Source organism: Oncorhynchus gorbuscha, linkage group LG06, assembly GCF_021184085.1.
Source record: "Oncorhynchus gorbuscha isolate QuinsamMale2020 ecotype Even-year linkage group LG06, OgorEven_v1.0, whole genome shotgun sequence".
NCBI lineage: Eukaryota > Metazoa > Chordata > Actinopteri > Salmoniformes > Salmonidae > Oncorhynchus > Oncorhynchus gorbuscha.
The window spans coordinates 173,336-199,000 of NC_060178.1; the positions used below are offsets into that span (position 1 = coordinate 173,336).

The following is a 25,665-nucleotide window of genomic DNA, read 5'->3' on the forward strand; positions in this document are numbered from 1 at the left end:
ATGTGTGGCAGCTGTTTGTCAGCTAGGTTGTGTGCAGTCAGTAAGCTAGGTTGTGTCAGCCACTTTCCAGCGTCAGCTAGGTTGTGTCAGCTACTTCTCAGCTAGGTTGCGTCAGCTGCTCGTCAACTAGTTTGTGTCAGCTACTCGTCAGCTAGGTTGTGTCAGCTACTCATCAGCTAGGTTGTGTCATCTAGGATGTCTCAGATACTGGTCAATTAGGTTGTGTCAGCTACTTGTCAGGTTGGTTGTGTCAGCTGCTCGTCAGATAGGTTGTGTCAGCTACTCGTCAGATAGGTTGTGTCAGCTGCTCGTCAGATAGGTTGTGTCAGCTGCTCGTCAGCTAGGTTGCGTCAGCTGCTCGTCAGCTAGGTTGCGTCAGCTGCTCGTCAGCTAGGTTGTGTGTCAGCTGCTTGTCAGCTACTCGTCAGCTAGGTTGTGTCAGCTACGCATCATCTAGGTTGTGTGTCAGCTACTCGTCAGATGCTAGTCAGCTAGGTTGTGTGTCAGCTGCTCGTCAGCTAGGTTGTGTCAGCTAAGCATCATCTAGGTTGTGTGTCAGCTACTGTCAGATGCTAGTCAGCTAGGTTGTGTGTCAGCTGCTCGTCAGCTAGGTTGTGACAGCTACGCATCATCTAGGTTGTGTGTCAGCTCGTCAGATGCTAGTCAGCTAGGTTGTGTGTCAGCTACTCGTCAGCTAGGTTGTGTCAGCTGTGTCAGGTTGTGTCAGCTAAGCATCAGCTAGGTTGTGTGTCAGCTGATGGTCAGCTAGGTTTTGTGTCTTTTACTCGTCAGCTGCTCATCAGCTAGGTTGTGTGTCAGCTACACGTCAGCTGCTCGTCAGCTAGGTTGCGTATCAGCTACACGTCAGCTGCTCGTAAGCTAGGTTGTGTCAGATGCTCATTAGCTTGGATGTGTTGCAGCTGCTTGTCAGCTAGGTTGTGTGGCAGCTACCAGTTAGCTAGGTTGTGTCAGCCATTTGTCAGCATCAGCTAGGTTGTGGCAGCTACTTCTCAGCTAGGTTGTGTCAGCTACTCATCAGCAAGGTTGCATCAGCTGCTCGTCAGCTAGGTTGTGTGTCAGCTACTTGTCAGCTAGATTGTGTCATCTACTCTTCAGTTAGGTGGCGTCAGCTGCTCGTCAGCTAGATTGTGTGTCAGTTACTCGTTAGCTGCTCGTCAGCTAGGTTGTTTGTCAGATTCTTGTCGGCTAGGTTGTCTAGGTTAGGTAGCTAGGTTGTGTGTCAGCTGCTCGTCAGCTAGTTTGTCAGCTACACGTCAGCTGCTCTTCAGCTAGGTTGTGTCAGATGCTCGTTAGCTTGGCTGTGTGGCAGCTGTTTGTCAGCTAGGTTGTGTGGCAGCTACTTCTCAGCAAGGTTGTCAGCTACTCATCAGCAAGGTTGCGTCAGCTACTCATCAGCTAGGTTGCGTCAGCTACTCGTCAGCTAGGTGGTGTCAGCTACTCATCTGCCAGGTTGCGTCAACTACTCGTCAGCTAGGTGTCAGCTACTCGTCAGCTAGGTTGCGTCAGCTAGATTGCATCAGCTACCCGTCAGCTGAGTTGTGTATGCTACTTGTCAGCTGGGTTGGGTCAACTGCATTGTATTTCCACAACTAGTCAGCTAAGTTGCGTCAGCGAGTAGTCATCGTCAGCTAGGTTGTGTCATCTAGGTTGTTTCAGCTGCTTGTCAGCTAGGTTGTCAGCTACTCGTCAGGTAGGTTGTGTCAGCTGCGTTGTGTCAGCTGCTTGTCAGCTGCTCGTCAGCTAGGTTGTCAGCTAGGTTGTCAGCGAGGTTGCCTCAGCTACTCGTAAGGGAGGTTGCCTCAGCTACTCGTAAGGGAGGTTGCCTCAGCTACTCGTAAGGGAGGTTGCCTCAGCTACTCGTAAGGGAGGTTGTCAGCTACTCGTCAGGTTGCATCAGCTATTCGTCAGCTAGGTTGTCAGCTACTCGTCATCAGCTGCGTCAGCTACTAGTCAGCGTCAGCTAGGTTTGTCAGCTGCTCGTCAGCTGCTCGTCAGCTAGGTTGTGTGTCAGCTGCTTGTCAGCTAGGTTGTGTGTCAGCTGCTCGTCAGATGCTCATCAGCTAGGTTGTGTGTCAGCTGCTCGTCAGCTAGGTTGTGTCAGCTACTCATCAACTGCTCGTCACCTAGGTTGTGCGTCAGCTACACTTCAGCTAGGTTGCGTCTGCTACTCGTCAGAGGAGTTGTGTCAGCTACTCATCAGCTAGGTTGTGTGTCAGCTACTCATCAGCTGCTAGTCAGCTAGGTTATGTGTAAGATACTCGTCAGCTGCTCGTCAGCTAGGTTGTGTGTCAGCTGCTCGTCAGCTAGGTTGTGTGTCAGCTGCTCGTCAGCTAGGTTGTGTGTCAGCTACTCGTCAGCTAGGTTGTGTGTCAGCTGCTCGTCAGCTAGGTTGTGTGTCAGCTGCTCGTCAGCTAGGTTGTGTGTCAGCTGCTTGTCAGCTAGGTTGTGTGTCAGCTGCTCGTCAGATAGGTTGCGTCAGCTAGTCAGCTAGGTTGTGTGTCAGCTGCTCATCAACTGCTCGTCAGCTAGGTTGTCATCTAGGTTGTCAGCTGCTTGTCAGCTAGGTTGTCAGCTACTCATCAGGTAGGTTGTGTCAGCTGGGTTGTGTCAGCTGCTTGTCAGCTAGGTTGTTATCAGCTCAGCAAGGTTCAGCTGCTCGTCAGCTAGGTTGTGTGTCAGCTGCTCGTCAGCTTTGATGTGTGTCAGCTGTTTGTCAGCTAGGTTGTGTGTCAGCTAGCAGTAAGCTAGGTTGTGTCAGCCACTTTCAGCGTCAGCTAGGTTGTGTCAGCTGCTTGTCAGCTAGGTTGTCAGCTGCTAGGTTTGTGTCAGCTGCTCGTCAGCTAGGTTGTGTCAGCTGCTCGTCAGCTAGGTTGTGTCATCTAGGTTATTTCAGCTGCTTGTCAGGTTGGTTGTGTCAACTGCTGGTCAGCTAGGTTGTGTGTCAGCTGCTCGTCAGCTAGGTTGTGTCAGCTGCTCGTCAGTGTGGCAGGTTTGTGTGTGTGCAGCTAGGTTGTGTGTCAGCTGCAGTCAGCTAGGTTGTGTCAGTCAGCTTTCCAGCGTCAGCTAGGTGTGTGTCAGCTACTTCTCAGCTAGGTTGTGTCAGCTGCTCGTCAGCTAGGTTTGTGTCAGCTGCTCGTCAGCTAGGTTGTGTCAGCTGCTCATCAGCTAGGTTGTGTCATCTGATGTCAGATACTGGTCAGCTAGGTTGTGTCAGCTACTTGTCAGGTTGGTTGTGTGTCAACTGCTCGTCACCTAGGTTGTGTCAGCTACACTTCAGCTAGGTTGTGTCAGCTACTCGTCAGAGGGTTGTGTCAGCTACTCATCAGCTAGGTTGTGTGTCAGCTGATGGTCAGCTAGGTTGTGTTTCAGCTGCTCGCCAGCTAGGTTGTGTTAGCTGCTCGTCAGCTACTCGTCAGCTAGGTTTGTGTCAGCTGCTCATCAGCTAGGTTGTGTGTCAGCTACTCGTCATCTAGGTTGTGTGTCAGCTACTCATCAGCTAGGTTGTGTCAGCTTGGCATCATCTAGGTTGTGTGTCAGCTACTCAGTCAGATGCTCATCAGCTTGGTTGTCAGATTCTTGTCGGCTAGGTTGTCAGTTAGCTGCTAGTCATCTAGGTTGTGTGTCAGCTACTCGTCAGCTGCTAGTCAGCTAGGTTGTGTGTCAGCTACTCGTCAGCTAGGTTGTGTCAGCTGCTCATCAGCTAGGTTTGTCAGCTAGGTTGTGTGTCAGCTGCTTGTCAGCTAGGTTTTGTGTCAGCTGCTCGTCAGCTGCTCATCAGCTAGGTTGTGTGTCAGCTGCTCATCAGCTAGGTTGTGTCAGCTACTCATCAGCTGCTCGTCACCTAGGTTTGTGTCAGATGCTCATCAGCTAGGTTGTGTGTCATCTGCTTGTCAGCTAGGTTGTGTGCAGCTACCAGTCAGCTAGGTTGTGTCAGCCAGCTGCTCAGCATCAGCTAGGTTGTGTGTCAGCTACTCGTCAGCTAGGTTGTGTCAGCTGCTCGTCAGCTAGGTTGTGTGTCAGCTGCTCGTCAGCTAGGTTGTGTGTCAGCTTCTCAGCTAGATTGTGTCATCTCAGCTGCTCGTCAGCTAGGTTGTGTGTCAGCTGCTTGTCAGCTAGGTTGTGTGTCAGCTGCTCGTCAGCTAGGTTTGTCAGTCAAGGTAGCTAGGTTGTGCGTCAGCTACACTTCAGCTACGTTGTCTGTCAGTCAGAGGAGTTGTCAGCTACTCATCAGCTAGGTTGTTTGTCAGCTGCTTGTCAGCTAGGTTGTGTTGTGTGTCACTGCTCGTCACCTAGGTTGTCAGCTACACGTCAGCTGCACTTCAGCTAGGTTGTGTCAGATCAGAGGCTTGTGTCAGCTACTTGTCAGCTAGGTTGTGTGTCAGCTGCTCGTCAGCAAGGTTGTGTCAGCTACTCATCAACTGCTCAGCGTAGGTTGTGTCAGCTACTCATCAGCTGCTAGTCAGCTAGGTGGTGTAAGATACTCATCTGCCTGCGTCAGCTAGGTTGTGTGTCAGCTGCTCGTCAGCTAGGTTGTGTCAGCTGCTAGGCGTCAGCTAGGTTGTGTGTCAGCTACCCGTCAGCTGAGTTGTGTCAGCTACTTGTCAGCTGCTGGGTCAGCTAGGTTGTGTTTCAGCACACTTCAGCTAGGTTGCGTCTGCTAGTCTCATCAGCTAGGTTGTGTGTCAGCTGATGGTCAGCTGCTTTGTGTTTCAGCTACTCGTCATCGATGTTGTGTTAGCTGCTCATCAGCTACTCGTCAGCTAGGTTGTGTGTCAGCTGCTCATCAGCTAGGTTGTGTGTCAGCTACTCGTCATCTATGTTGTGTTAGCTACTCATCAGCTGCTCAGTTAGCTTGGTTGTTGTCAGCTACTCGTCAGATGCTCATCAGCTTGGTTGTCAGATTCTTGTCAGCTAGGTTGTCTGTTAGCTGCTCGTCAGCTAGGTTTGTGTCAGCTGCTCATCAGCTAGGTTGTGTGTCAGCTACTCATCAGCTGCTCGTCAGCTAGGTTGTGTGTCAGCTGCTTGTCAGCTAGGTTGTGTGTCAGCTGCTCGTCAGATGCTCATCAGCTAGGTTGTGTGTCAGCTGCTCGTCAGCTAGGTTGTGTCAGCTACTCATCAACTGCTCGTCACCTAGGTTGTGCGTCAGCTACACTTCAGCTAGGTTGCGTCTGCTACTCGTCAGAGGAGTTGTGTCAGCTACTCATCAGCTAGGTTGTGTGTCAGCTACTCATCAGCTGCTAGTCAGCTAGGTTATGTGTAAGATACTCGTCAGCTGCTCGTCAGCTAGGTTGTGTGTCAGCTGCTCGTCAGCTAGGTTGTGTGTCAGCTGCTCGTCAGCTAGGTTGTGTGTCAGCTACTCGTCAGCTAGGTTGTGTCAGCAACTCATCAGCTGCTCGTCAGCTAGGTTGTGTGTCAGCTGCTCGTCAGCTAGGTTGTGTGTCAGCTGCTTGTCAGCTAGGTTATGTGTCAGCTGCTCGTCAGATAGGTTGCGTCAGCTACTCGTCAGCTAGGTTGCGTCAGCTAAGTTGCGTCAGTTAGTAGTCAGCGTCAGCTAGGTTGTGTCATCTAGGTTGTTTCAGCTGCTTGTCAGCTAGGTTGTCAGTTACTCGTCAGGTAGGTTGTGTCAGCTGGGTTGTGTCAGCTGCTTGTCAGCTGCTTGTTATCTGCTCGTCAGCAAGGTTGCTTTAGCTGCTCGTCAGCTAGGTTGCGTCAGCTGCTCGTTAGCTTTGATGTGTGGCAGCTGTTTGTCAGCTAGGTTGTGTGCAGCTAGCAGTAAGCTAGGTTGTGTCAGCCACTTTCCAGCGTCAGCTAGGTTGTGTCAGCTACTTCTCAGCTAGGTTGCGTCAGCTGCTCGTCAACTAGTTTGTGTCAGCTACTCGTCAGCTAGGTTGTGTCAGCTACTCATCAGCTAGGTTGTGTCATCTAGGTTATTTCAGCTGCTTGTCAGGTTGGTTGTGTCAACTGCTGGTCAGCTAGGTTGCGTCAGCTGCTCGTCAGCTAGGTTGCGTCAGCTGCTCGTTAGCTTTGATGTGTGGCAGCTGTTTGTCAGCTAGGTTGTGTGCAGCTAGCAGTAAGCTAGGTTGTGTCAGCCACTTTCCAGCGTCAGCTAGGTTGTGTCAGCTACTTCTCAGCTAGGTTGCGTCAGCTGCTCGTCAACTAGTTTGTGTCAGCTACTCGTCAGCTAGGTTGTGTCAGCTACTCATCAGCTAGGTTGTGTCATCTAGGTTGTCTCAGATACTGGTCAATTAGGTTGTGTCAGCTACTTGTCAGGTTGGTTGTGTCAGCTGCTCGTCAGATAGGTTGTGTCAGCTACTCGTCAGATAGGTTGTGTCAGCTGCTCGTCAGATAGGTTGTGTCAGCTGCTCGTCAGCTAGGTTGCGTCAGCTGCTCGTCAGCTAGGTTGCGTCAGCTGCTCGTCAGCTAGGTTGCGTCAGCTGCTCGTCAGCTAGGTTGTGTGTCAGCTGCTCGTCAGCTACTCGTCAGCTAGGTTGTGTCAGCTACGCATCATCTAGGTTGTGTGTCAGCTACTCGTCAGATGCTAGTCAGCTAGGTTGTGTGTCAGCTGCTCGTCAGCTAGGTTGTGTCAGCTAAGCATCATCTAGGTTGTGTGTCAGCTACTCGTCAGATGCTAGTCAGCTAGGTTGTGTGTCAGCTGCTCGTCAGCTAGGTTGTGACAGCTACGCATCATCTAGGTTGTGTGTCAGCTACTCGTCAGATGCTAGTCAGCTAGGTTGTGTGTCAGCTACTCGTCAGCTAGGTTGTGTCAGCTGCTCGTCAGCTAGGTTGTGTCAGCTAAGCATCAGCAAGGTTGTGTGTCAGCTGATGGTCAGCTAGGTTTTGTGTCTTTTACTCGTCAGCTGCTCATCAGCTAGGTTGTGTGTCAGCTACACGTCAGCTGCTCGTAAGCTAGGTTGCGTATCAGCTACACGTCAGCTGCTCGTAAGCTAGGTTGTGTCAGATGCTCATTAGCTTGGATGTGTTGCAGCTGCTTGTCAGCTAGGTTGTGTGGCAGCTACCAGTTAGCTAGGTTGTGTCAGCCATTTGTCAGCATCAGCTAGGTTGTGGCAGCTACTTCTCAGCTAGGTTGTGTCAGCTACTCATCAGCAAGGTTGCATCAGCTGCTCGTCAGCTAGGTTGTGTGTCAGCTACTTGTCAGCTAGATTGTGTCATCTACTCTTCAGTTAGGTGGCGTCAGCTGCTCGTCAGCTAGATTGTGTGTCAGTTACTCGTTAGCTGCTCGTCAGCTTGGTTGTTTGTCAGATTCTTGTCGGCTAGGTTGTCTAGGTTAGGTAGCTAGGTTGTGTGTCAGCTACTCGTCAGCTAGGTTGTGTGTCAGCTACTCGTTAGCTGCTCGTCAGCTAGGTTGTTTGTCAGATTCTTGTCGGCTAGGTTGTCTAGGTTAGGTAGCTAGGTTGTGTGTCAGCTGCTCGTCAGCTAGTTTACGTCAGCTACACGTCAGCTGCTCTTCAGCTAGGTTGTGTCAGATGCTCGTTAGCTTGGCTGTGTGGCAGCTGTTTGTCAGCTAGGTTGTGTGGCAGCTACTTCTCAGCAAGGTTGCGTCAGCTACTCATCAGCAAGGTTGCGTCAGCTACTCATCAGCTAGGTTGCGTCAGCTACTCGTCAGCTAGGTGGCGTCAGCTACTCATCTGCCAGGTTGCGTCAACTACTCGTCAGCTAGGTCGCGTCAGCTACTCGTCAGCTAGGTTGCGTCAGCTAGATTGCATCAGCTACCCGTCAGCTGAGTTGTGTATGCTACTTGTCAGCTGGGTTGGGTCAACTGCATTGTATTTCCACAACTAGTCAGCTAAGTTGCGTCAGCGAGTAGTCATCGTCAGCTAGGTTGTGTCATCTAGGTTGTTTCAGCTGCTTGTCAGCTAGGTTGTCAGCTACTCGTCAGGTAGGTTGTGTCAGCTGCGTTGTGTCAGCTGCTTGTCAGCTGCTCGTCAGCTAGGTTGTCAGCTAGGTTGTCAGCGAGGTTGCCTCAGCTACTCGTAAGGGAGGTTGCCTCAGCTACTCGTAAGGGAGGTTGCCTCAGCTACTCGTAAGGGAGGTTGCCTCAGCTACTCGTAAGGGAGGTTGCCTCAGCTACTCGTCAGCGAGGTTGCATCAGCTATTCGTCAGCGAGGTTGCCTCAGCTACTCGTCATCTAGTTTTGGCAAGGTTGCGTCAGCTACTAGTCAGCGTCAGCTAGGTTTGTCAGCTGCTCGTCAGCTACTCGTCAGCTAGGTTGTGTCAGCTACGCATCAGCTAGGTTGTGTGTCAGCTACTCATCAGCTCGGTTGTGTCAGCTAAGCATCAGCTAGGTTGTGTGTCAGCTACTCGTCAGCAGCTCAACAGCTAGGTTTTATGTCAGCTGCTCGACAACTAGGTTGTGTGTCAGCTGCTTGTCGGCTATGTTGTGTGTCAGCTACTCGTCACCTGCTCATCAGCTAGGTTGTGTCTTTTTCTCCTCAGATGTTCGTCAGCTAGGTTGTGTGTCAGCTACTCGTCAGCAGCTCGACAGCTATGTTTTGTGTCAGCTGCTCGACAACTAGGTTGTGTGTCAGCTGCTCGTCGGCTGCTCATCAGCTAGGTTGGGTGTCAGCTACTCGTCATCTTGATTGTGTCAGCTACACATCAGCTGCTCTTCAGCTAGGTTGCGTATCAGCTATTCGTCAGCTGCTCGTAAGCTAGGTTGTGTCAGATGCTCATTACCTTGGATGTGTTGCAGCTGCTTGTCAGCTAGGTTGTGTGGCAGCTACCAGTTAGCTAGGTTGTGTCAGCCACTTGTCAGCATCAGCTAGGTTGTGTCAGCTTCTTCTCAGCTAGGTTGCGTCAGCTACTCATCAGCAAGGTTGCATCAGCTACTCGTCAGCTAGGTGGCGTCAGTTGCTCGTCAGCTAGGTTGTGTGTCAGCTATTTGTCAGCTAGATTGTGTAATCTACTCTTCAGCTAGGTTGCCTCAGCTTCTCGTCAGCGAGGTTGAGTCAGCTACTCGTCAGCGAATTTGCGTCAGCTTCTCATTAGCGAAGTTTCATTAGCTACTTGCCATCTCGTTTTTGGCGAGGTTGCATCAGATAGGTTGTCAGCGAGGTTGTTTCAGCTACTGGTAAATTAGGTTGCGTCAGCTACTTGTCAGGTTGATTGTGTCAGCTACTCGTCAGATAGGTTGTGTCCGCTGCTTTTCGGCTGGGTTGTGTCAGCTAGATTGTATTCACACTACTAGTCATCTAGGTAGCGTCATCTACGCGTCAGCTAGGTTGAATCATCTACTCGTCAGCTAGTTTGCATCAGCTACTTTTCAGCTGGGTTGTGTCAGGTGCTTGTCATCTAGGTTGCAACAGCTACTCGTCAGCTAGGTTGCGTCAGCTACTCGTCAGCTAGGTTGCGTCAGCTAGGATGCGTCAGCTACTGGTCAGCATCAACTAGGTTGTATCATCTAGGTTGCAACAGCTACTCGTCAGCTTGGTTGTCAGCTACTCATCAGGTAGGTTGTGTCAGCTGGGTTGTGTCATTTGCGTGTCAGCTGCTCGTCAGCTAGGTTGCGTCAGCTACTTGTCAGCTAGGTTGGGTCAGCTTAGTTGCGTCAGCTAATAGTCATCGTCAGCTAGGTTGTTTCAGCTACTCATCAGCTAGGTTGCGTCAGCTACTCGTCAGCTGGGTTGCGTCAGCTACTTGTCAGCTAGGTTGTGTCAGCTAAGTTGCGTCAGTTAGTAGTCAGCGTCAGCTAGGTTGTGTCATCTAGGTTGTTTCAGCTGCTTGTCAGCTAGGTTGTCAACTACTCGTCGGGTAGGTTGTGTCAGCTGTGTGGTGTCAGCTGCTTGTCAGCTGCTTGTCAGCTGCTCGTCAGCTAGGTTGCTTTAGCTGCTCGTCAGCGAGGTTGTCAGCTAGGTTGTCAGCGAGGTTATCTCAGCTACTCGTAAGGGAGGTTGCATCAGCTACTCATCAGCGAGGTTGCCTCAGCTACTCGTCAGCGAGGTTGCCTCAGCTACTCGTCATCTAGTTTTTGGCGAGGTTGCGTCAGCTACTAGTCAGCGTCAGCTAGGTTTGTCAGCGAGGTTGGGTCAGCTACTCTTTATCCACTTGTCGGCCAGGTTGTGTCAGCTACTTGTCAATTAGGTTGCGTCAGCTACTTGTCAGGTCGGTTGTGTCAGCTGCTCGTCAGGTAGGTTGTGTCAGCAGCTCGTCAGCTGGTTTGTGTCAGCTGCTCGTCAAGTAGGTTGTGTCAGCTGCTCGTCAGGTAGGTTGTGTGTCATCTACTCGTCAGCTAGGTTGTGTCAGCTACTCATCAGCTGCTCGTCAGCTAGGTTGTGTCAGCTACTCATCAGCTGCTCGTCAGCAAGGTTGTGTGTCAGCTGCTTGTCAGCTAGGTTGTGTCTGCTGCTCGTCAGGTAGGTTGTGTGTCAGCTGCTCGTGAGCTAGGTTGTGTGTCAGCTGCTCATCAGCTAGGTTGTGTCAGCTACTCATCAACTGCTCGTCAGCTAGGTTGTGTGTCAGCTGCTCGTCAGCTAGGTTGTGTCAGCTACTCATCAACTGCTCGTCAGCTAGGTTGTGTGTCAGCTGCTCGTCAGCTAGGTTGTGTCAGCTACTCATCAACTGCTCGTCAGCTAGGTTGTGTGTCAGCTGCTCGTCAGCTAGGTTGTGTGTCATCTACTCGTCAGCTAGGTTGTGTTTCATCTACTCGTCACCTAGGTTGTGTGTCAGCTGCTCGTCAGCTAGGTTGTGTCAGCTGCTCGTCAGCAAGGTTGTGTGTCAGCTGCTTGTCAGCTAGGTTGTGTCAGCTGCTCGTCAGCTAGGTTGTGTGTCAGCTACTCATCAGCTGCTCGTCAGCTAGGTTGTGTGTCAGCTGCTCGTCATCTAGGTGTGTGTCAGTCAGCTGCTCGTCAGCTAGGATGTGTGTCAGCTACTTGTCAGATGCTCATCAGCTTGGTTGTCAGATTCTTGTCGGCTAGGTTGTCTGTTACCTGCTAGTAAGCTAGGTTATGTGTAAGCTACTCGTCAGCTGCTCGTCAGCTAGGTTGTGTGTCAGCTACTCATCATCTATGTTGTGTTAGCTACTCATTCATCAACTGCTCGTCACCTAGGTTGTGCGTCAGCTACACTTCAGCTAGGTTGCGTCTGCTACTCGTCAGAGGAGTTGTGTCAGCTACTCATCAGCTAGGTTGTGTGTCAGCTGATGGTCAGCTAAATTGTGTTTCAGCTACTCGTCATCTATGTTGTGTTAGCTGCTCATCAGCTACTCGTCAGCTGCTCGTCAGCTAGGATGTGTGTCAGCTACTCGTCAGATGCTCATCAGCTTGGTTGTCAGATTCTTGTCGGCTAGGTTGTCTGTTACCTGCTAGTAAGCTAGGTTATGTGTAAGCTACTCGTCAGCTGCTCGTCAGCTAGGTTGTGTGTCAGCTACTCATCATCTATGTTGTGTTAGCTACTCATCAGCTGCTCGTCAGCTAGGTTGTGTGTCAGCTACTCATCAGATGCTCATCAGCTTGGTTGTCAGATTCTTGTCGGCTAGGTTGTCTGTTAGCTGCTAGTCAGCTAGGTTATGTGTAAGATACTCGTCAGCTGCTCGTCAGCTAGGTTGTGAGTTAGCTGCTCGTCAGCTAGGTTGTGTGTCAGCTGCTCTTCAGCTAGGTTGTGTGTCAGCCACTCGTCAGCAGGTTGTGTGTCAGCTGCTCTTCAGCTTGGTTGTGTGTCAGCTGCTCGTCAGTAAGGTTGTGTGTCAGCTGCTCGTCAGCTAGCTTGTGTGTCAGCTACTCGTCAGCTAGGTTGTGTCAGCTGCTTGTCAACTAGGTTGGGTCAGCTAGGTTGTGTCATCTAGGTTATTTCAGCTGCTTGTCAGGTAGGTTTTGTCAGCTGGGTTGTGTCAGCTGCTTGTCAGCTAGGTTGCGTCAGCTGCTCGTCAGCTAGGTTGCGTCAGCTTCTCGTCAGCGAGGTTGAGTCAGCTACTTGTCAGCGAGGTTTCATTAGCTACTTGCCATCTATTTCTTGGCGAGGTTGTGTCATCTACTAGTCAGTGTCAGCTAGGTTGTGTTATCTTGGTTGTTTCAGATACTGGTCAATTAGGTTGCTTCATCTACTAGTCAGATAGGTTGTGTCAGCTGCTCGTCAGATAGGTTGTGTCAGGTACTCGTCAGCTGGGTTGTGTCAGCTGCTTGTCCGCTGGGTTGTGTCAGCTAGATTGTATTTACACTACTAGTCATCTAGGTTGCGTCATCTACGCGTCAGCTAGGTTGAAGCATCTACTTGTCAACTAGTTTGCATCAGCTACTTTTCAGCTGGGTTGCGTCAGCTACTCAAATAAAAAAAATCTAAAATCAAATTTTATTTGTCACATACACATGGTTAGCAGATGTTAATGCGAGTGTAGCGAAATGCTTGTGCTTCTAGTTCCGACAATGCAGTGATAACCAACAAGTAATCTAACTAACAATTCCAAAACTACTGTCTTATACACAGTGTAAGGGGATAAGGAACATGTACATAAGGATATATGAATGAGTGATGGTACAGAGCAGCATACAGTAGATGGTATCGAGTACAGTATATACATATGAGATGAGTGTGTAGACAAAGTAAACAAAGTGGCATAGTTAAAGTGGCTAGTGATACATGTGTTACATAAGGATGCAGTCGATGATGTAGAGTACAGTATATACATATGCATATGAGATGAATAATGTAGGGTAAGTAATATTATATAAGGTAGCATTGTTTAAAGTGGCTAGTGATATATTTAAATCATTTCCCATCAATTCCCATTATTAAAATGGCTGGAGTTGGGTCAGTGTCAATGACAGTGTGTTGGCAGCAGCCACTCAGTGTTAGTGGTGGCTGTTTAACAGTCTGATGGCCTTGAGATAGAAGCTGTTTTTCAGTCTCTCGGTCCCAGCTTTGATGCACCTGTACTGACCTCGCCTTCTGGATGATAGCGGGGTGAACAGGCAGTGGTTCGGGTGGTTGATGTCCTTGATGATCTTTATGGCCTTCCTGTAACAACGGGTGGTGTAGGTGTCCTGGAGGGCAGGTAGTTTGCCCCCGGTGATGCGTTGTGCAGTCCTCACTACCCTCTGGAGAGCCTTACGGTTGAGGGCGGAGCAGTTGCCGTACCAGGCGGTGATACAGCCCGCCAGGATGCTCTCGATTGTGCATCTGTAGAGAAGTTTGTGAGTGCTTTTGGTGACAAGCCGAATTTCTTCAGCCTCCTGAGGTTGAATAGGCGCTGCTGCGCCTTCTTCACGACGCTGTCAGTGTGAGTGGACCAATTCAGTTTGTCTGTGATGTGTATGCCGAGGAACTTAAAACTAGCTACCCTCTCCACTACTGTTCCATCGATGTGGATAGGGGGGTGTTCCCTCTGCTGTTTCCTGAAGTCCACAATCATCTCCTTAGTTTTGTTGACGTTGAGTGTGAGGTTATTTTCCTGACACCACACTCCGAGGGCCCTCACCTCCTCCCTGTAGGCCGTCTCGTCGTTGTTGGTAATCAAGCCTACCACTGTTGTGTCGTCCGCAAACTTGATGATTGAGTTGGAGGCATGCGTGGCCACGCAGTCATGGGTGAACAGGGAGTACAGGAGAGGGCTCAGAACGCACCCTTGTGGGGCCCCGTGTTGAGGATCAGCGGGGAGGAGATGTTGTTGCCTACCCTCACCACCTGGGGCGGCCCGTCAGGAAGTCCAGTACCCAGTTGCACAGGGCGGGGTCGAGACCCAGGGTCTCGAGCTTGATGACGAGCTTGGAGGGTACTATGGTGTTGAATGCCGAGCTGTAGTCGATGAACAGCATTCTCACATAGGTATTCCTCTTGTCCAGGTGGGTTAGGGCAGTGTGCAGTGTGGTTGAGATTGCATCGTCTGTGGACCTATTTGGGCGGTAAGCAAATTGGAGTGGGTCTAGGGTGTCAGGTAGGGTGGAGGTGATATGGTCTTTGACTAGTCTCTCAAAGCACTTCATGATGACGGAAGTGAGTGCTACGGGGCGGTAGTCGTTTAGCTCAGTTACCTTAGCTTTCTTGGGAACAGGAACAATGGTGGCCCTCTTGAAGCATGTGGGAACAGCAGACTGGTATAGGGATTGATTGAATATGTCCGTAAACACCCCGGCCAGCTGGTCTGCGCATGCTCTGAGGGCGCGGCTGGGGATGCCGTCTGGGCCTGCAGCCTTGCGAGGGTTAACACGTTTAAATGTCTTACTCACCTCGGCTGCAGTGAAGGAGAGACCGCATGTTTCCGTTGCAGGCCGTGTCAGTGGCACTGTATTGTCCTCAAAGCGGGCAAAAAAGTTATTTAGTCTGCCTGGGAGCAAGACATCCTGGTCCGTGACTTGGCTGGATTTCATCTTGTAGTCCGTGATTGACTGTAGACCCTGCCACATGCCTCTTGTGTCTGAGCCATTGAATTGAGATTCCACTTTGTCTCTGTACTGACGCTTAGCTTGTTTGATAGCCTTACGGAGGGAATAGCTGCACTGTTTGTATTCAGTCATGTTGCCAGACACCTTGCCCTGATTAAAAGCAGTGGTTCGCGCTTTCAGTTTCACGCGAATGCTGCCATCAATCCACGGTTTCTGGTTAGGGAATGTTTTTATCGTTGCTATGGGAACGACATCTTCGACGCACGTTCTAATGAACTCGCACACCGAATCAGCGTATTCGTCAATATTCCCATCTGACGCAATACGAAACATATCCCAGTCCACGTGATGGAAGCAGTCTTGGAGTGTGGAGTCAGCTTGGTCTGACCAGCGTTGGACAGACCTCAGCGTGGGAGCCTCTTGTTTTAATTTCTGCCTGTAGGCAGGGATCAGCAAAATGGAGTCGTGGTCAGCTTTTCCGAAAGGGGGGCGGGGCAGGGCCTTATATGCGTCGCGGAAGTTAGAGTAACAATGATCCAAGGTTTTACCACCCCTGGTTGCGCAATCGATATGCTGATAAAATTTAGGGAGTCTTGTTTTCAGATTGGCTTTGTTAAAATCCCCAGCTACAATGAATGCAGCCTCCGGATAAATGTTTTCCAGTTTGCAAAGAGTTAAATAAAGTTCGTTCAGAGCCATCGATGTGTCTGCTTGGGGGGGATATATACGGCTGTGATTATAATCGAAGAGAATTCTCTTGGAAGATAATGCGGTCTACATTTGATTGTGAGGAATTCTAAATCAGGTGAACAGAAGGATTTGAGTTCCTGTATGTTTCCTTCATCACACCATGTCCCGTTAGTCATGAGGCATACGCCCCCGCCACTCTTCTTACCAGAGAGATGTTTGTTTCTGTCGGCGCGATGCGTGGAGAAACCCGTTGGCTGCACCGCCCTGGATAGCGTTTTCCCAGTAAGCCATGTCTCCGTAAAGCAAAGAACGTTGCAGTCTCTGATGTCCCTCTGGAATGCCACCCTTGCTCGGATTTCATCAACCTTGTTGTCGAGAGACTGGACATTGGCAAGAAGAATACTGGGAAGTGGTGCGCGATGTGCCCTTTTTCGGAGTCTGACCAGAACACCGCCGCGTTTCCCTCTTTTTCGGAGTCGTTTCCTTGGGTCGCTGCATGCGATCCATTCCGTTGACCTGTTTGTAAGGCAGAACACAGGATCCGCGTCGCGGAAAACATATTCTTGGTCGTACTGATGGTGAGTTGACGCTGATCTTATATTCAGTAGTTCTTCTCGACTGTATGTAATGAAACCTAAGATGACCTGGGGTACTAATGTAAGAAATAACACGTAAAAAAAACAAAAAACTGCATAGTTTCCTAGGAACGCGAAGCGAGGCGGCCATCTCAGTCGGCGCCGGAATACATTGCGGAAGCTGGGTTGCGTCAGCTACTCGTCAGCGAGGTTGCGTCAGCTAAGTTGTGTCAGCTAGTAGTCATCGTCAGCTAGGTTGTGTCATCTAGGTTGTTTCAGCTGCTTGTCAGCTGCTCATCAGCTAGGTTGCGTCAGCTGCTCGTCAGCTAGGTTGCGTCAGCTACTCATCAGCTAGGTTGCGTCAGCTACTCTTCAGCTAGGTTGCGTCAGCTAAGTTGTGTCAGCTAGTAGTCAGTGTCAGCTAGGTTGTGTCAGCTACTAGTCAGCGTCAGCTAGGTTGTGTCATCTAGGTTGTTTCAACTGCTTGCCAGCTACTCGTCAGCTAGGTTGCACCAGCTACTCGTCAGCTAGGTTGCGTCAGCTACTTGTTAGCTAGGTTGCGTCAGCTAGGTTGTGTCAGCTACTAGTCAGCGTCAGCTAGGTTGTGTCATCTAGGTTATTTCAGCTGCTTGTCAGCTGCTCGTCAGCTAGGTTGCGTCAGCTGCTCGTCAGCTAGGTTGTCAGCTAGGTTGTCAGCGAGGTTGCCTCAGCTACTTGTAAGCGAGGTTGCCTCAGCTACTCGTCAGCAAGGTTGCCTCAGCTACTCGTCAGCAAGGTTGCCTCAGCTACTCGTCAGCGAGGTTGCCTCAGCTACTCGTCAGCGAGGTTGCCTCAGCTACTCGTCAGCGAGGTTGCCTCAGCTACTCATCAGCGAGGTTGCCTCAGCTACTCGTCAGCAAGGTTGCATCAGCTACTCATCATCTAGTTTTTGGCGAGGTTGCGTCAGCTACTCTTCATCCACTTGTCGGCGAGGTTGTGTCAGCTACTAGTCAGCGTCAGCTAGGTTGTGTTATCTAGGTTGCGTCAGCTAGGTTGTGTTATCTAGGTTGCGTCAGCTAGTTTGTGTCAGCTAGGTCGTGTTATCTAGGTTGCGTCAGCTAGGTTGTGTCATCTAGGTTGCGTCAACTAGGTTGTGTCAACTAAGTTGTGTCAGCTGCTCGTCAGCAAGGTCGCGTCAGCTACTCGTCAGTTGGGTTGTGTATGCTGCTTGTCGGCTGGGTCGTGTCAGCTAGATTGTATTTACACAACTAGTCAGCTAGGTTGCATCCGCTAGGTTGCGTCATCTACTCGTCAGCTAGGTTGCATCAGCTACTCATCTGCCAGGTTGCGTCAGCTACTCGTCAGCTAACTTGGGTCAGCTAGGTTGCGTCAACTACTCATCAGCTAGGTTGTGTCAGCTGCGCATCAGCTGAGTTGTGTCAGCTGCTTGTCAGCTAGGTTGCGTCAGCTACTCGTCAGCTGGGTTGTGTCAGCTGCTTGTCGACTGAGTTGTCAGCTAGATTGTATTTACACTACTAGTCATCTAGGTTGCATCAGCTAGTTTGTGTCAGCTACTCATCAGCTAGGTTGCGTCAGCTACTCGTCAGCTAGGTTGCGTCAGCTACTCGTCAGCTTGGTTGTGTCATCTAGGATTTTTCAGCTGCTTGTCAGGTAGGTTGTTAGCTTCCCATCAGGTAGGTTGTGGCAGCTAGGTTGCGTCAGCTGCTCGTCAGCTAGGTTGCATCAGCTACTTGTCATCTAGTTTTTGGCGAGGTTGCGTCAGCTACTAGAGTCAGTGTCAGCTAGGTTTGTCAGCGAGGTTACGTCAGCTACTCTTCATCTACTTGTCGGCGAGGTTGTGACAGCTACTAGTCAGCATCAGCTAGGTTGTGTTATCTAGGTTGCGTCAGTCAGCTAGTTTGTGTCAGCTAGGTTGCGTAGGTTGTGTCATCTAGATCTAGGTTCAGCTACTTTTTCAGCTAGGTTGTGTCATCTAGGTTCGTCAGCTACTTGTCAGCTAGGCGTTCAGCAAGGTGTCAGCTACTCGTCAGTTGGGTTGTGTATGCTGCTTGTCACGTGTCAGCTAGATTGTATTTCAGCTAGGTTGAGGTTGCGTCATTGTGTCATCTGCTGCGTCAGCTACTCGTCAACTAGGTTGTGTCAGCTAGTCAGCTAGGTCACGTCAGCTACTCTAGCTAGGTTGCGTCAGCTGGGTGCATGTGTCAGCTGCTGGGTTGTCATTGTATTTACACAACTAGTCAGCTAGTCAGCGAGTAGTCAGCTAGGTTGAATCATCTACTCGTTAGCTAGTTTTCAACTACCATTCAGCTACTCAGTCAAATCTAGGTTGCGTCAGCTTGCTAACTTGGGTCAGCAGTCAACTACTCATTTGTGTCAGCTGCGCATCAGCTGAGTTGTGTCAGCTGCTTGTGCTGAGTTGTCAGCTAGATTGTATTTACACTACTAGTCATCTAGGTTGCATCAGCTAGGATTTTTCAGCTGCTTGTCAGGTAGGTTGTTAGCTTCCCATCAGGTAGGTTGTGGCAGCTAGGTTGCGTCAGCTGCTCGTCAGCTAGGTTGCATCAGCTACTTGTCATCTAGTTTTTGGCGAGGTTGCGTCAGCTACTAGTCAGTGTCAGCTAGGTTTGTCAGCGAGGTTACGTCAGCTACTCTTCATCTACTTGTCGGCGAGGTTGTGACAGCTACTAGTCAGCATCAGCTAGGTTGTGTCATCTAGAATGTTTCAGCTACTTTTAAATTAGGTTTCGTCAGCTACTTGTCAGCTGCGTTGTGTCAGCTGCTCGTCAGCTGGGTTGTGTCAGCTGCTTGTCAACTAGGTCACGTCAGCTACTCGTCAGCTGGGTTGTGTCAGCTGCTTGTCGGCTGGGTTGTGTCATCTAGGTTGCATCAGCTAGGTTGCGTCAGCTACTCATCAGCTAGGTTGCGTCAACTACTCGTCAGCTACTCGTCAGCTAGGTTGCGTCAGCTACTCGTCAGCATCAGCTAGGTTGTGTCATCTAGGTTTTTTCAGCTACTTGTCAGCTAGGTTGTCAGCTAGGTTGCGTCAGCTAGGTTGTGTCAGCTGCTAGCCAGTGTCGGCTAGGTTGTCAGCTACTAGTCAGCGTCAGCTAGGTTGTGTCTTCTTCTTGTCAGCATCAGCTGCTAGTCAGCTAGGTTGTATCAAATATATAATATTTTATTGGTCATGTACACCTTGCTAGCAGATGTTATTGCGAGTGTAGCAAAATGCTTGTGCTTCTAGCCACTACCTAATACACACATCTAAGTAAAGGTATGGAATAAGAATATACACATATAAAATGTGGATGAGGAATGTGTTACCAACATAGTCAATATGCAATAGATGGTATAAAATATAGTATTTACATCTGGGATGAGTAATGCAAGATATGTAGACATCATTATTAAAGTTGCATTAATAAAGTGAATAGTGATCCATTTGTTAGAGTTGCCAATGATTGTGTTAGTGATGGCTGTTTAACAATCTGATGGCCTTGAGATAGAAAATATTTTTCAGTCTCTCGGTCCCAGCTTTGATGCACCTGTACTGACCTACCCTTCTGGATGGTAGCGGGTGAACAGGCAGTGGCTCGGGTGGTTGTTGTCCTTGAGGATCTTTTCGGCTTTCCTGTGACATCGGGTGCTGTAGTGGTGGGCTGGTGGGCAGGTAGTTTGCCCCTGGTGATGCGTGTTGCAGATCACACCACCCTCTGGTGAGCCCTGAGGTTGTGGGCAGTGCAGTTGCCATACCAGGCAGTGATACAGCCTGACCAGATGCTCTCAATTGTGCATCTGTAAAAGTTTGAGGGTTTTAGGTGACACGCCAAATTTCTTCAGGCGCTGTTGTGCCTGTTGACCATTTCAGATCTTAAAACTTTCCACCTTCTCCACTGCTGTCCCATCGATGTGGATAGAGGGGTTCTCCCTCTGTTTCCTGAAGTCCACGATCATCTCCTTTGTTTTGTTGACGTTGAGTGTGAGGTTGTTTTCCTGACACCACACTCCGAGTGCCCTCACTTCCTCCCTATAGGCTGTCTTGTCATTGTCGTGATCAAGCCCACTACTGTTGTGTTATCTGCAAACTTGATGATGATTGAGTCATTGGTGAACAGTGATTACAGGAGGGGGCTGAGCACGCACCTTTTGGGGCTCCAGGATCAGTGAGGTGGTTGTTTCCTACCTTCACCACCTCGTGGCGGCTCATCAAAGTTAGGGTCTACAGAGGGATTTGTCCATTTACTGTAGTCTAATATTTTTTCACCTTTGTTTTTATCTTTTCACTCCGTTCAACATCCCTTTAAGACGTGTACAGAATCAAAGATTTAAGGGTTGGGATGACTTGTCGATCATCCTCTACTCATCTTGATCGTCGTTACTAGCCTGAGTGTTGAAATTCAACCTATTTCTCACGCAACCTAAATGCATCATTGAAGATCCCTGATTTGTGTGTGTGTGTGTGCGTGTAGTCTAGGTCCCAGGGTATAGGGTTTATCCGGCTGCATGTTCCCTGGGCGACGCTGAGCAGAGAGGCTGAGCTACAGAAGATCAAAGTGCCAGTCAAAAAGGTATGCCTGTTACCACAGCAACACACATGCACACCTGGTAGCTTTTTGAGTAATCTTGTGATTGAGCTGATGTGACCATGTTACATGTGTTGTGTTCTCTGATTGGACAGAGTTATGAGTGTTGTGTTCTTTGATTGGACAGAGTTATGAGTTGCGGCAGCCTCAGGGCATCGCGGGGAAAATAGCATTGTTGTATCAAACCCTGATCAAACCCTTCCGACCTGATGTCCCAGAAACACTAAACACACAGTCCCACCAGAACCGAACAAAGACCCTCTCACACCCCTTCTCCAGAGACAAGCTACACCTGTGAGTACCAACCCATGCTCACACACATGCATACAAACACACATGCTTGCACATACATACAAACGCTTACACACATATTCACTCATGCTTTCTAACCATGTCTGTCATCCTCTACAGGTTTGAAATCAAATCACAGGACATTCTATTTGACTACTCCGTACGCAGCAGAATAGTGAGTCACACACACCTCTCAATAACACTTTCTTTCTGAGTACGGTTACATGCACACAATAATTTGACTATTGTTGTAATGCTCCGGGTGTCGTGGGTGTGGAGTCAAATGCAGGAGACAGAGTTCAATGCTGTGCGTCTTTTACTAGCACCAACGCACCACAGGGTGCTCACAAAAGTAACGTTCCCAAACACAGGGGAAAAGTACAATGGAAAAAATCACGACTAGGCACTAAACACGTACCTCTACAACAGAGCCGAAGGTTACAATGAAATAATCCCACACAACAACCAGGCGGGCCGGCTGTCTAATAAAGACAAACTAATTAAACATGAACAGGTGCTACCACTAAACATACAAGGAGGGGGAGGAAAAACAATCAGTGGCAGCTAATAGGCCGGTGATGCCGAGCGCCACCCGCCCGGGAGGGGGAAACACCCTCGGTCGGACTCTTGACAGTACCCCCCCCCCCTGACGTGCGGCACCCGCAGCGCGCCGACACCGGCCTCGAGGTCGCCCCGGAAGACGAGGTGCTGGGCGATCCGGATGGAGGCGATGGAAATCCCTCAACATGGATGGATCCAAGATGTCCCCCACCGGTACCCAGCACCTCTCCTCCGGACCGTACCTCTCCCAGTCCACGAGGTACTGCAGGCCCCTCACCCGGCATCTTGAGTCCAGAATGGCCCGGATCGTGTACGCCGGGGTCCCCTCGATGTCCAGAAGGGGGGGGGGACCTCCGGTACCTCACTGTCCTGCAGGGGACCAGCTACCACCGGCCTGAGGAGAGACACATGAAACGAGGGGTTAATACGATAATAGGAAGGGAGTTGTAATCGATAACACACCTCGTTTATTCTCCTCAGGACTTTAAAGGGCCCTACACACTGCGGACCCAGCTTCCGGCAGGGCAAGCGGAGAGGTAGGTTTCGGGTCGAGAGCCAGACCCTGTCCCCCGGTACAAACACGCACTCCTCACTGCGGTGGCGGTCAGCACTCCTCTTCTGCCGTCCACTCGCTTGTCGTAGAGATTCCTGGACGGCCCTCCAGGTCTCCTTGGAGCGCTGTACCCATTCCTCCACCGCAGGAGCCTCGGTCTGGCTCGGATGCCATGGTGCCAGGACCGGCTGGTATCCCAACACACACTGAAAATGGGACACGTTAGTAGAGGAGTGGCGTAGTGAGTTCTGAGCCATTTCAGCCCAGGGAATGTATCGTGCCCACTCCCCTGGCCGATCCTGGCAATACGACCGCAGAAACCTACCCACCTCCTGGTTCATTCTCTCCACCTGCCCATTACTCTCGGGGTGATAACCGGAGGTCAGGCTGACAGAGACCCCCAAGCGTTCCATGAACGCTCTCCATACCCGAGACGTGAATTGGGGGCCCCGATCAGAAACGATGTCCTTCGGCACCCCGTAGTGCCGAAAGACATGGGTAAATAATGCCTCCGCAGTCTGCAGGGCTGTAGGGATACCGGGCAACGGGAGGAGACGGCAGGACTTAGAAAACCAATTCACAATCATTAGAACCGTGGTGTTCCCCTGAGAGGTCGGAAGATCGGTCAGGAAATCTATGGACAGATGTGACCATGGCCGCTGTGGAATGGGGAGGGGTTGTAGCTTCCCTCTAGGAAGGTGCCAAGGAGCCTTACTCTGAGCGCACACTGAGCAAGAGGAGACATAACCCTTAACGTCCTTAACCAACGTAGGCCACCAATACCTCCCCTGAAGGCTCCCCACTGTCCTTGTCACCCCAGGGTGACCCGAGGAGGGTAGGACGTGAGCCCACCGAATCAGTTTGTCCCGAACACCAAGCGGCACATACCTTCGCCCCGCTGGACACTGAGGAGGCGCGGGTTCAGCCCGTAACACCCGCTCGATGTCCGAGTCCACCTCCCATACCACTGGGGCTACCAGCTTTGAGGCGGGAAGGATGGGAGTAGGTTCGGTGGACCCATCCTTGGTGTCATAAAGGCGGGACAGTGCGTCAGCCTTCACGTTCTGGGAGCCCGGTCTATAAGACAAAGTAAACCGGAACTGGGTGAAGAATATGGCCCACCTTGCCTGACGTGGGTTAAGTCTCCTAGCTGCCCGAATATACTCCAGATTCTGGTGGTCGGTCCAGATGAGAAAAGGGTGCTTAGCCCCCTCAAGCCAGTGTCTCCACACCTTCAGAGCTCTAACCACCGCTAGCAACTCCCGGTCCCCCACATCATAGTTACGCTCCGCTGGGCTGAGCTTCCTTGAGAAGAAAGCGCAGGGGCGGAGTTTTGGTGGCGTACCCGAGCGCTGTGATAGCACGGCACCCACCCCAGCCTCGGACGCGTCCACCTCCACTATGAATGCTAGAGAGGGGTCCGGATGCGCCAACACGGGCGCATCAGTGAACAGCGCCTTCAACTTGTTGAATGCTCTGTCCGCCTCTGCTGACCACTGCAACCGCACCGGGCCCCCCTTCAGCAGTGAGGTAATGGGATCCGCTATCTGTCCAAAACCCCGGATAAACCTCCGGTAGTAGTTGGCAAAACCCCAAAACCGCTGCACCTCCTTTACCGTGGTTGGAGTCGGCCAATTACGCACGGCCCTAATGCGGTCACGCTCCATCACCACCCCCGAGGTGGAAATGCGATATCCCAGAAAAGAGACGGCTCGTTTAGAGAACACGCATTTCTCAGCCTTGACGTATAGGTCATGCTCCAGAAGTCTACCAAGCACTTTGCGCACCAGAGACACATGCGCGGTGTGAGTGGCCGGATGTAGTACTAAATGCGGTTTTCCACTCGTCTCCCTTCCGAATACGCACCAGACTATACGCGCTCCTGAGATCCAGTTTTGTGAAGAAATGCACTCCGTGGAACGATTCCACCGCCGTAGCGATGAGAGGTAGAGGGTAACTATACCCCACTGTGATGGCGTTTAGACCTCTATAATCGATACACGGACGCAAACCTCCCTCCTTTTTCCTCACAAAAAAGAAACTCGAGGAGACGGGTGAAATGGAGGGCCGAAAGTACCCCTGTCCCAGTGACTCCGTGACATATGTCTCCATTGCCAACGTTTCCTCCTGGGACAGCGGGTACACGTGACTCTTGGGAAGCGCAGCGTCCACCTGGAGATCTATCGTACAATCCCTTCCCGGTCGATAAGGTGGTAATTTAGTCGCTTTCACTTTACTGAAAGCGATTGCCAAATCGGCATACTTGGGGGGAATGCACACCGTGGAACCCTGGTCTGGACTCTCCACCGACGTGGAGAACCCCCTGTCTCCACGAAATTTTAGGATTGTGCCGGGCCAGCCAGGGAGTCCCCAGCACCACTGGAAACGCAGGCGAATCAATAATAAAAAAACTGATACGCTCCCTATGATTCCCCTGCGTCACCATGTCCAGTGGTACCGTGGTCTCCCTGACCATCCCTGACCCTAATGGCCGGCTATCTAGGGAGTGCACGGGGAAAGGAGAATCTATCGGCACCAGCGGAACCCCTAACTTAAGGGCGAGTCCGCGATCCATAAAGTTCCCAGCTGCGCCTGAATCGACTAGCGCCCTATGCTGGGAAGAGGGAAAAAAGTGAAGGAAAGAGATTAAGACAAACATATGGCCAACAAGGGGTTCTGGGTGAGTTTGATGCTGACTCACCTGGGGTGACCGAGAAGCGTTCTGCCTGCCATCTCTACTCCCAGACGGACCCCCCCAGCACCGATCAGACGTGTGCCCTCTCCGACCACAGTTGGTGCAGGGAAGGCCACCTCCTCCGGTAGCCCCTCCCAACTCCATGGGAATGGGAGCGGAGGGGCTGGGTGGTGGAACGCACAGAACCCTCTCTGAACGCCAGCGGGCAGCCAGCAGATTAACCAGTCGAATGGACATGTCGATCAGCTGATCCAGTGACAGAGTGGTGTCCCGACACGCTAACTCCCGGCGGACGTCCTCTCGGAGACTACACCTGTAGTGGTCCATAAGGGCCCTGTCGTTCCACCCAGATCCGGCTGCCAAGGTCCGGAACTCCAGCGCGTAATCCTGGGCGCTCCTCTTCTCCTGCCTGAGATGAAATTGTCGTTCTCCCACCGCTCGGCCGTCTAGAGGGTGATCAAACACGGCACGGAAGCGGCAGGAAAACTCTGTGTAGTGCTCCCGCGCTGAGTCTGGGCCATTCCAGACTGCGTTCGCCCACTCCAGAGCACGACCCGTGAGGCAGGAGATGAGGACACTCACCCTCTCTGCTCCTGAGGGAGTGGGTCTGATGGTGGCCAGGTATAGCTCCAGCTGAAGCAGAAACCCCTGGCAACCCGCCGCCGCTCCATCATAAGCCCTCGGTAGCGTCAGACAGAGGGTGCTGGAGTCGGGAGATGGGGAGTCCGGAACCGTGGGTGCCGAAGGTGGAGAGAGGAGACCACTCCTTTCCCATCTTTCCATTCTCTCCATCACCTGATCCATCGCGGATCCGATCCGATGGAGGACGGTGGTGTGGTGGAGAACCCGTTCCTCCATCGATGGGAGAGGGTTGGCTGCTGCTCCTGCTGACTCCATCAATCTGATAGGTGCGGGATTCTGTAATGCTCCGGGTGTCGTGGGTGTGGAGTCAAATGCAGGAGACAGAGTTCAATGCTGTGCGTCTTTTACTAGCACCAACGCACCACAGGGTGCTCACAAAAGTAACGTTCCCAAACACAGGGGAAAAGTACAATGGAAAAAATCACGACTAGGCACTAAACACGTACCTCTACAACAGAGCCGAAGGTTACAATGAAATAATCCCACACAACAACCAGGCGGGCCGGCTGTCTAATAAAGACAAACTAATTAAACATGAACAGGTGCTACCACTAAACATACAAGGAGGGGGAGGAAAAACAATCAGTGGCAGCTAATAGGCCGGTGATGACGACCGCCGAGCGCCACCCGCCTGGGAAGGGGAAACACCCTCGGTCGGACTCGTGACAATTGTGGTTACAAATAGGGTTAATCATGTGATTATTGTTGATAGGGTTAATCATGTGAT

General features: G+C 51.0%; 1 protein-coding gene across 1 annotated transcript in view; it reads left to right on the forward strand.

The window, feature by feature from the left end:
• LOC124037352 (anoctamin-2) overlaps positions 1–25,665 on the forward strand; it is a 78,743-nt gene that overhangs the window by 51,589 nt on the left and 1,489 nt on the right. Inside the window, exons 3-5 of the mRNA XM_046352057.1 lie at positions 20,083–20,181; positions 20,324–20,490; positions 20,608–20,662. Of these exons, the coding sequence (XP_046208013.1) occupies positions 20,083–20,181; positions 20,324–20,490; positions 20,608–20,662 (321 nt within the window). The remainder of the gene's footprint in view (positions 1–20,082; positions 20,182–20,323; positions 20,491–20,607; positions 20,663–25,665) is intronic.